This window comes from Temnothorax longispinosus, chromosome 10 (assembly GCF_030848805.1).
Source record: "Temnothorax longispinosus isolate EJ_2023e chromosome 10, Tlon_JGU_v1, whole genome shotgun sequence".
In the NCBI taxonomy this organism is placed as follows: Eukaryota; Metazoa; Arthropoda; class Insecta; order Hymenoptera; family Formicidae; genus Temnothorax; species Temnothorax longispinosus.
In genome coordinates this window covers 8,699,697-8,710,891 of record NC_092367.1, presented here as the reverse complement: position 1 = coordinate 8,710,891, position 11,195 = coordinate 8,699,697, and the positions used below count along the sequence as shown (strand labels likewise).

Below are 11,195 nucleotides of genomic sequence, written 5' to 3'. Positions count from 1 at the left end.
ACACCACAGGTACAATAGTGAGTCATGAGTGCGTTACGGGAAACCGTACCCCTACGTTTGAAGGGTCGGCTTGTCCGGGAGTACGTAATCGTCAGGTATGGGCTCTGTAAGGGGGAAATCCCCGGTGTCGGCTCTGATTCTAGCGTGAAGGGAAGTACTGCTGACGTTGATCGCACTCCGACCACGGGGAGGATTCTGGGGGGCTAACCGCCCCCCTAGACCCCCCGGTGCGGTCGTAACTATGACTCTCATTATAGTAGCCAAATGCCTCGTCATCTAATTAGTGACGCGCATGAGTGGATTAACGAGATTTCCACTGTCCCTATTTACTATCTAGCGAAACCACTGCCAAGGGAACGGGCTTGGAAAAATTAGCGGGGAAAGAAGACCCTGTTGAGCTTGACTCTAGTCTGGCACAAATTCGAAAATTCGAAAATTCAGAAACGTATGCCCTAAATTTAAATCCCTTTTCGCGCGTCGAATCGCTTGCTGCACCGATAAACGCGTACCCGACGTCTGCTTCTTCTTCGTCACTGCCAATCTCCTGCTCTATATGCCGTATTCCCTTTGATCTGCACACGCTCCGAGTGCCCTTCCTTCTTGCATCTGTGGCACACCGACTTCAGGGCAGGGCATCTTCTACCTTGCGTATGGTCCGGGTTTCCGCACCTGCCGCATACTTGCTCTTCTCGACGATTCTTATTCTCACTGCGTTTTTGCTTGTGAGGATTTTTCTCTTTCTGGACCACTCTGTTCACCTCAGTTTCTTCCTCGGTTTCTTGCCTCATTTTCCTCCCTTCTTTAGCTTGTATTTCTGCTTGACGAGCTATCTCGAAAGCTTTTTCCAGCGTCAAGTCATTTATCAACTGTATTCTTCCAGACGCACGAGTATCGCGGATTCCTATTATGTGTGACGTGACAAAGGTCGCGTCTCGCGCCTCAGACGGGAGCTCGGCCGAGGGAGGCGTCAGGGGATGGTGCTTCCGCCCGGGGCGGGCGGAGGGCGAGCGTCTTAGGTTAGGAATAAAACCTTTTAGCGAACTTACAGGTGGCGAGTGCAGAGCAGAGGGCCGGAAACACGGGATATGTAACGGCGTATGCCGCACCGGGGGACTTGCGGGTGGACAGCCGGAAGCTTCCGAGGACGAGCGACCGGCGGGCGGGTCACGCTGGGGTCCACAGCCGGAGCAACAGGGGGACTTGTCAAGGCACGCGTAGCCCTCACGATCGCCCGGCAGCTGCACGCGGAGGACCCGGAATGGGGGGACGCCTCGACGAAGGGGTCCCCGCCGAGGAACGGGACCAGAACCGGCATCCCGTCACCGGTCGACGAGCCGGGGCCCGGACAGCCTGGCCGTCGAGAAACCGGGCGATGAGTCGCGGCCTGGACAGCCGGTCTCATGAAGGCGAGCCGAAACTACCGCCGGCGGACGAAAAGCTGCCGCGGAGGGCGCTCTCGGAAGGCGCGACGATCGCCTAGAGGGACCGGTAGCGTGACAGGGCGCAGCACCTACCAGGGCTAGTAACATCGGCGCGCGGGTGCGCGCGGGCTCTGCGTGATCCCGCCCGGTCGAAGACCGAGCACTGTCGTGCGAGCCACGCGAGGAACACCATCCCGCCCGGTGAAACTATCGACGAGCTGCCGGAACGAGCGTTTTTGTAAGGCCACTGCTCAGCCCTCGTCAAGTAAGACTGTCGCGATATCGAGATCCTCCCGGGGGTCGTGTTGTGCCGCGGGAAATGGTGATCCGCAGTAGAGTCGTGCGTTGAATGTCGCGGAAATCGAAAGAAGTACCGCGGGAGGATCGGACCGAGAGAAATAGTAGCCATTGCCCGTCTCGGGGAATTCGAGTGCGTGGTCGCCGACAGTCAGCGTGCGTGTTACATTTGTCGTCCTCGTTCATCGTATTTGGGACCAGCGTAATCGGGAGATTCGCGGTCGTTCGGGACTCGCGTAACCGGGAGGTTCGCGGTCATTGGGGGACTCGCGTGTTCGGGCGATCCGCGGTCAAGTCGGGGCGTTGTTCTCGCGCGTGCGAGAGCTTCGCCATTGTCGTTGCGGTGTGTTAAGTGTACGTAAGTTCGTGTTAATGGTAATTGTAAGTAGATATTCGTGCGGGGCGCACGGGTTAACTTGTGAGGAAATTCGAGCGTAGACTGAGTCGCCGTGTGCCGTATAATTGTCGCGGGTAATTGTAACGAAGTGCGTAGTTGTAAGAGAGTGAATCCGAGTGTTTCGGCGCGAGTAAAGGCCCGGGTATTCCGCGTTCGATTGTCAGGGCCGAATTCGTGCGATTGAGGCGAGAAACCTCCCGGGTGCGAAACGGATCGGGATTGCCGAGCAATTCGGCGACGGAACGAATATCGCGCTCGTGGGATGGTTCGTCGGGGAAAACGGCCCCATCAGTATTGTTAATCGCTTAATTAAATATATTGTTTGCTAGTGTCATTCGAGTGTTAATTGCGCTACGCCCTCTCTCCCTCTCCAGCCGCGATAAATCCCAGAAACTCACGCCTGAGAGAATAGCGATTTCGTATATCGTGGTGCGAGGAATCGCACCTGGCGCCCAACATAATAAGACTCAGTCGAGCCTCCATCTGGGTTTGGAGGAAATTATCGCGATCCGGGAATAATCACAGACCACGTTTCATTAATAGGGGAAAGCGACGGCGCGCTCCGACCCGGCCGGCGAGACCGGACGGACATCGTCGTTGTCGTCATATATGATACGATCACGGATTAGTTCCTCTTTTATGGCACCGTACTCACCTGATTCCGCCAGTGAATACAGAGTTGTGACGAAAGAATCAACACTTTCTCCTGGCTCTTGTACTCGCGAGTTGAACTTGAAGCGTTCAAAAATAACATTTTTCTTTGGTAAGAAATATGAATCCAACTTCTGCTTGACCTCGGCGAACGTAGTTGAAGCCGTAATAACTGGCATGACTTGGATCAAGATCTCTTCGGACTTCTCCCCCATAGTATAGCACAGCAGATTGATTTTATCTTTATCTGGTTTTTCGGATAACCCAGTCACAGAAATATATCTCTCGAAACGTTTAACCCATCTTGGCCAAAGTTCTGGTTTATTGAAATCGAATTCTTCTGGGGTCTGAATGTTCGATGTCGACGCCATTTTGAGGTTATCTTGCACGTTTTTTCTTGTACTGCTTGTTCTTTTTATGCGCACACACAATTTTCAATACTTTATGACGTAGGGGCGCACTTCTGACACCATGTATCGGGATGACCTTTCAGGAAGGAAGATTAAGATAAACTCGTGTTATCGTGATACGTTTCCGGGCAGAGTGTTCCGTGCCGTGTGTCGTGCCGCTTTGTTTTGGCGCGCTCTCTCCCTCGTCCGTGCCTCCCGCGCTTCGTCGATAATGCAGTCACACGTTCACGCAACATTTTACCTTTACCTTAAAATATATATATTAACGCAACTCTCTCATCTTACAATACTCAATTTAACTGTAAAACCCTTACACTCAAATATTTACATACACCTACATATAATAAACTCGACTAATAACAAATCTCCTGCTTTCTAACTAATACTTTCCTATGTCCCCAGCCCTACCGAACTCATCACACCTCCCTGTATGCCTTTCCCTCCTCTTCTTTTCTTTTCTCTTCTAATATATTATCTTCCTAATTTATCCTGATCTTTTGAATTCATTCCTAATTTAACTAAAAAAAAACTTCTGTACGTGCCCTTGAATCGCTCCATTCCTCTTCCTTATTTGCCAAATTCCTTGGCACTGCTCCTTTCCACTTCTACTAAATTGTCTCCCAGTTCTTCTTCTCTTGTTCCTTCCGAAGCAACATTTATTTCCTCTGCGCACGCGCGTTCCTGGTTATCTTCCCGTACCTTCTATCTACCGTTAACTAACCCTTACAGAAAAGTATTACTGACTAAATACTTAAAATCTCAGTGATTTAATACTGTCAATATTTATTTGCGAAATACTGGGAAAATACTGGTAGTGATAAATATTATAGGTAGTGATTAATACTACACAGAACTACTGGTGCTTAGTATTGAATTACTCACCAATATTTCGATTTCCGATATTTACCCGGCATAAAAAAAAATTATTTTTTTTCGAAATTTTATTACTATTTTATAACTAAATTTGTTTCTTAAGATGCAGTCTATAATTATAAATATTTTTTCGTATTTGAAAAACACACTTACCTTGGTGGGATCGAACTCGGGACCTCTGGATCGTGAGCCAACTGCCTTACGTGATAGACTACTTCTTAATTTGATGTAAGTGTTATATATAGTCTACATGTGTCATAACCAGCGCAAATATATAATTTTTCAAAAATCATCTTAAGAAACAAATTCAGTTTAAAAAGAGTAATAAAATTTTAAATTGGATATTAAAATGATATCCTCAGTACTATTTCAAAACTTGTACACTTTTATCACGACAAATTAGTACAGATCTTCATATAAAATGTATTTGTGCCTTACTTTTATCTCTTTTCCTTAATATTATCAGGAATTACCCATTATAATGTTTCTATACAAATTGTAGTACTGGTCAGTGATTAATTTCACATGGAATATTCAGTTCAGTACTTGAGTATTAATATTAAAATACTGGCCAGTGATTTATTACACATGGAATCCTGGGTTCAGTACTTCAGTACTAACATTGAAATACTCATCAGTAATTCAACACAAGTATTTATTACACAAGTATTTTTCACCTAGTATTAAATGCTTTCTCATCAGAAATTTAATACTAAGATTCAATACTGGTCCTGTATTAAATACTACTTTCATAAATTATTGACCAGTAATAAAATACTATGCAATACTTGGATCACAGTGATTCAAGTACTAATAAATACTTAATTTTAGTATTATTAATACACAAAATAAGTATTTATTACTAACCAGCTAGTAATACTTTTTTGTAAGGGAAAATATACCTGGATTCGCACATCCGTGCCATCTAAAGATTCTAATATTTCCAGAAAACTGCTGCGTCCTTTTTTAAACTGTAACGTTGTAACGGCCTGACTTTATCGAACGCGGACGAGTTTACGGGATCGGGAGTTCGATGACAGGCCCAGAAACAGTAATCAATTTGCCATGTGAATATGCACTTTATTCGAATATTCAAAACTATACTATAAACTATCATATACAATACTCGGGATTCGGTATTACACACGAACTGAACGCGGGAAATTACCGTGGTCGGTAGTGCCGGTGCACGCGACGCGGTATACGAAATCTCGGGACTCGAGTCTTCGCCTCGAGGTGCGGTACGCAAGGGAGGGATAACGCAGCGCGGTATTTTACAGAACGGAGTTCGTTGCGGTATACAGGGCTACGATAAGGCGGGACGCGGTAGATTACATACGGAACGCGGCTACGAGTAGACGCTAATGGAACGCGGTATATTACATAGTGATTGATACATATATTTAATACATACAAGAAAGATATACGCTGATAACGGAACGCGGTATATTACATACGGAACGCGGGACGTGACATACGGAGCGCGGTATATTACATACGGAACGCGGGACGTGACATACGGAGCGCGGTATATTACATACGGAACGCGGGACGTGACATACGAAGCGCGGTATATTACACGCGGGACGCGGCTACAGCTATCAGAACGCTGTATGCGATGCACGGGTAAGCGAGCGCGGTAGGTTGTACCAGAGGATGGCAGAATCCCGGGATCACGGTTGTGAGAACTCTCGCGGCGAGGCCGAGCACGCTCGACCCCGCGGTACCGTGATCGTCGGGGCAATCAGGGAGTTCGGGAACACTCTGAGAACCCTCAGTCGAGAACCAGAACTCTGGACCTCGTTGTACGTGTTGCCCTAGGATTCGGAAGGTATCGGGAGGTAGCTTCGTCAGGAGAGCCGAGATGAAGACGAAGTGTCTTCCTCGTCGAGCGCGCCGGCTTTTTATACCGCGCGTCGCGGTGAGCGTGGCAGGAGGGAGGCCGATCGTCAGGCGACGGTGCGGTGGTGGGAGCGGCGCGATCCCGCGTGCTCGCTTCGGCGCTCGTCGGCGTCGTGCGGGAGGGCACCGGTGCGGCGGATTTCCCGCGCACACGGTGCGTTTCAAGTACTTAAAAAGATGTGGGCGCACCGCGCCCTGTGCTCGCCCGACGGGGAATCGGTCGGGCGGCTCCCGGAGGGTGGTAGCCGGGGACGATGCTTTGTCATAAGGGGTGCATCGTTACAACGTTTATACCTCTTATTTTTTCTCCTTCCACATTTCCTTTCTCTTCTTCCTCTCCTTTTCTCACCAAGCCTTGTGTCCTTGTTTACTTCTTTTCCTATTTCCATCTTCTTTTACCTTTCCTTTCCTTCAACGCAGATAAGTTTCGCCAATCCTTGTTTCAGGATTACGCCAATCGCTTTCCTTCACCTTTCTTCTTTTCATCTTCTTTCTTCTTCATCATTGGCTTAACGCTTTCTCAGGTACTTATCTTCTTTCACTTCCCTTTCCTAGAACATCTCTGAACCTGCCAATCCTTGTGTCCTAGCTTTATTTCACCTTCTTTTTTTTCATTTCCATTAACCCGGAACTTTAGAGCTTTTACAACTACTTTTTTCTTCTTTTTTCTTCGATAATCCTCTTCACATTTGTTCAGAAACTAGTATTTTTCTGCATTGAGGGTAATGACGGGCAAAGCTGCTTAGGGTAAAACAGAGCCATGAGCAGAGAGCTATCCATAGTTTAATCTATTTGTTATCGACCTCCCGTAAGCGCGCTATCTATCGAGCAGCGTTTCTGCTGTTGTCGCGCTGCGAGACATCCGTCCAATTTAACGCATGAGTCGTGTTTTCTTTCTATATTCGTGCGCAACGCTGACGCGCAGGCGTTCCCTGATTTTACCGCGCAAACAACGACGATCTCGCCGTCACTTCTTTTCGGACGCTCAACGAGTGAGCATATATCAGTTTGCTTTGATATTGCGTAGATACGCTACTTCTATATTTGTAAAATCCTTATTATCCCGGCTTCTGAGGAAGCAGAGCTGTTATATACAGCTACATTGCTGATTCGAGAAGACGAAACTTTGTCTCTCGACTTTCTGATTGCTGAAGGAGAAAACGAGGGAATTCCGATAGTAAAGACGAGGGCGGCCATTAATCCCGAGATATATTTTTGAAAGGACGAGGATCTCTTACGTCGACTTTATACTTGATAAGTACACTCTGATGAGAGAATTCCAGTTATCCTATTCTGGAACAAGCCTAATTTTGGCTAATTGCAAGGTAACCTTATCATTTTATTTGGTAAAACCGTTCTTGGGTTAACAATAAATTCGGGCTATTAAGCCTAATCATAGGATATTGGTTACAGAGAATATCGTGAGATTATCACGATTCCATTTTGTGGCGCGCATAAAGTAATATAATTGTGGCGCGCATAAATTAATACAATCGAAAGGCCTTTTCTCGAGAGCTCAGTTTCTTCGTGAACTTTCCAGAAGACGAATAGTATAAGGCTATTCGTGCTTCTATCAGTATAACACATAGCATGTTCGGCGCGTGACAACGTAATATCTGAGGCGTGAAACGCGTGATTTGAGCGTGATATACCGTGCTAAACTAGTACGACATTGCGTATCCTAAACATAATACATAGCGAGTACTAAGCGGGACTAAAGTCAATATAGATATTATTATCGGTGATACGAATAGTAAATACTGTCGAAATTCTCTGTTCGAGACACTACATTCCTTTATTTTTATTAACCGTAATTATTATTATTCTATTTCTTGCGTGTTTCTGTATATATTTGATAATAATTTGCGATATTAGTTTATATTCAACCTATATAAGTTTATCCAGGTCAATAATGATTGAAGTACAATACACTATTATAACATAATCTTTCATTTCAGAAATTATATTCTTATTCGACGTTCTCTGCTGAAACATTACTTGAACTTAGTAGTTTGATTGATAAAAGAAAGATTAAATATCTGATAAAGAATAACAAGAAAACTTCAATCATCAATGACAACAATTCAATATAATCCTTTACTGCATTATTCTTGTATGATTTACGTTTCTTGCATATGTTTATGACTTTTTATTATATTGTGCATTAATTTGATTTCGTTTAAAATACCCTGACATTGTCTAATTGAGATTAACATTAATTGCTGCATTTTTGCGCAACCGAATGTAATATATTGAATCCACTCTACTTAAAATTATAATTGAATTATTTCATAAACAATAAAGGCATCGTTCTTTCCTTCCCTTCGAATAAAAGGTTCGATACTCAGTTCCTATACAACATTCAATCCTCCCTTGTTTCGTATAACCTCTTCTATAACAGCGCTTCTTTCATCTGCCTCTTGTCCTCTTCTCTGTTTTCTTCCCTTTTCCTCTTCTTCCTCTTCTTATTCTTGATCCTATATTTCCCAATCTAAAATTTACCTGTGTTCTGAGTTCACGAAGGCTCCTTAGCTAATCACTTGTCATACAATCTTTTCTTTACAATCATCGATCGAAACCTTCCCTACTTTACCTATACATTACCTTTACCGCCTTTACCGCCTAACTGACTCGTCACCATAACCTCATCCTACCACGTTCTCCAAACACTTTTATACTACTTTTCTGTACTTGCATCCTACTATCTCCCTTCATTGTTATCGCATCCCCTACTTACACCCTATCTTTCCATTATCCCTACTTGCCACATACTAATCTTTAAACCCAGAAACAAAGCTAAAATCGCATAACGCACTGTCACCGCTATCATTCACACACGCGCCATCTAACCAAGTCCCAGGACGTACTTGTAATATCTCACAGTAGTATATTATTTTTTGTAAATTCTCAGGACGTACTTGTAATATCTCACAATAATATATTATTTTTAATTCTTGTATACTACTCAGAATATAGAGTGAGTCATTATAATCGACGCCAGCAAATATCTCGAAAAATATGAAAGATATGGAAAAATGTTTTGGACAAAAGTGGTATGGTCTAATGGAGAACACATGATTCTGATATGAGTCATATGTCGTAGATGTCATTTTCAAGAAATTTTAAAGGCGACTAATTTCTTAAATTGAACTTGATTTCTTTCCTTGAAATAAAAGTGGTAGATCTAGTCGAGAGGTTTTCAAAATACTATACTAAAGTTCTCTTTCTTCTCGTTAAGAATTTCCTGAGATATTTAAAATTTTATCATAATATTTTTATTATAAAATATGAATGTAAATATCTCGTAAAGTATTTACATATTTACTTTTCGATGACTTTACCTTTATACTTTTATACGTAGAATAATGAAAGAAATCGATTGTTGCAAAAAAATAGAAAAAATATATTAGAAAATTTGATTGCATTTTATAGACACATGCAATTTTGCAAAATTACAAATGTAATAAATAATATTATTATTCGCTTTTTTTTATTATTCTATGAATAAAAGTATGAAGTTAAAGTCATAGAAAAGTGAATACTTTACGAGATACTTTATTTTTTATATTAAAAATATAACAAAATTTTAAATATCAGAAAATTCTTAACGAAGGAGGGTTTTATTATGTTTCAAAAACGTCTCGACAAGATTTACAACTTTTATTTCAAGGAAAAAATTGAATTCCATTTAAGAAATTAGTTGCCTTTAAAATTTCTTGAAAATTATGATATCTACGACATGACTCTTATCGGAATCATGTGTCCCCCTTTAAACCATACAACTTTTGTCTGAAACAGTTTTTCGTATCTTTCATATTTTTCGATATATTTGCCTGCATCGATTAAAATAACTCACCCTATAGAAATTCAATTTGACTCAATCTACTATCACGCTAGTAACATGCGCTGCCGCCACGCGGCGTACTTTCTCGTAATTAAAAATCGTCAAGCGTTCAATATAAGAGACGAGCCTGCGAGATGCTGCAAAATGCTTAAGGGGCAAGACCACCTTAGGCGCCTGAAAATCATAGGTATCTTTTGCAATTTTTGGGGGGAAAATTATAAAAGAAATCAAAAATTTGTTTTAAGGAACTTATTCTACATGTTTTGAAGAGTACACAAAAATTAAAAAAAAAAAATTTTTATTGAAATGGCGGCGCTGGAGCCGTCTCACGTTCGATGTTTTTTAGGCGAGAGTCCAATCGGCGTGCAAAATTCCTCCTAAACGGTTTGACCTGGAACAAAATAATAATTTTTGTTTTTTACATAAGCTTTACTGGGGAAGTACATATGAATTTTACGCTAAGTTAAAAATTTTTTATTCTACAGATAATTTTTCAACAAAATTTTCACGGTCAAAATCGGAACTTTTTTTCAGATGTGCACCATTTCCACTAAAATCAATATTTCTAAATAATCCTATGTACTTCCCCAGTAAATCTTATGTAGAAAACAAAAATTATTGTTATTTTGTTCCAGGTCAAACCGTTTAGGAGGAATTTTGCACGCCGATTGGACTCTCGTCTAAAAAACACCGAACGTGAGACGGCTCCAGCGCCGCCATTTTAATGGGAAAAATTTTTTAAAAAATTTTTGTGTATTCTTCAAAACATGTAGAATAAGTTCCTTAAAACTAATTTTTGATTTTTTTAATAATTTTTCCCCCAAAAATTGCAAAAGATACCTATGATTTTCAGTCGTTTAAGGTGGTCTTGCCCCTTAAACCTTGATATTGTTTGTTGCGGATCAGCTTAAGTCGCCTTAAGTGATCCTTATACCGCACGTAGCACAGTGCAGAAGACAACAAACATAATTTTATTAATTTAATCTAACATAATAAGTATATATACCGTGCACATTCTATCCTTGGTTCTATATATTGGTACTTGTGCTGTTCTTGGTATTTACTGCGAAATATTCTCAGTATATACGAATTGGAAAAATGCGGACATAGAAATCTTTTCAGTATGTCCGCAGTAAATCGTAGTACGTATCTCGAATGTTTTAAGGATGTACGCAATATACTGCTGCGATATCCTTCGAATGTTTTTAGTATCTACATGTGCTGTATGGGACGTTACCGTAACGTAAACTCAAAACGCTCTCAAAGCATTGGTCGTCCTAATTTCGGAGAAAGGAGAGGGATCGCAGTGCAAATAATTATCTCGACAGTGACAGTATTAGAATAGTATATATATAGTGGACAAAATAAAGTGTTACAGATGTTTATCTCCAAAAATACTG

General features: G+C 42.1%; 1 protein-coding gene across 1 annotated transcript; it reads right to left on the bottom strand.

The window, feature by feature from the left end:
• Nucleotides 1-530: 530 nt before the first annotated feature.
• LOC139820322 (uncharacterized) lies at nt 531-3,137 on the bottom strand. Its single transcript, XM_071790487.1, has 2 exons — nt 2,771-3,137; nt 531-901 (listed from the first exon to the last, which is right to left on the bottom strand). Exons 1-2 carry the CDS (start codon nt 3,135-3,137, stop codon nt 531-533), a joined length of 738 nt encoding a protein of 245 aa, XP_071646588.1.
• Between the last annotated feature and the right edge of the window lie 8,058 nt (nt 3,138-11,195).

Excerpts from the sequence above, each read along its gene's own strand:
- LOC139820322 (XM_071790487.1), bottom strand. The coding sequence starts at position 3,137 with ATGGCGTCGACATCGAACATTCAGACCCCAGAAGAATTCGATTTCAAT. Across the intron at positions 902-2,770 it reads GTATTCACTGGCGGAATCAG|GAATCCGCGATACTCGTGCG; the intron begins GTGAGTACGGTG and ends CACACATAATAG.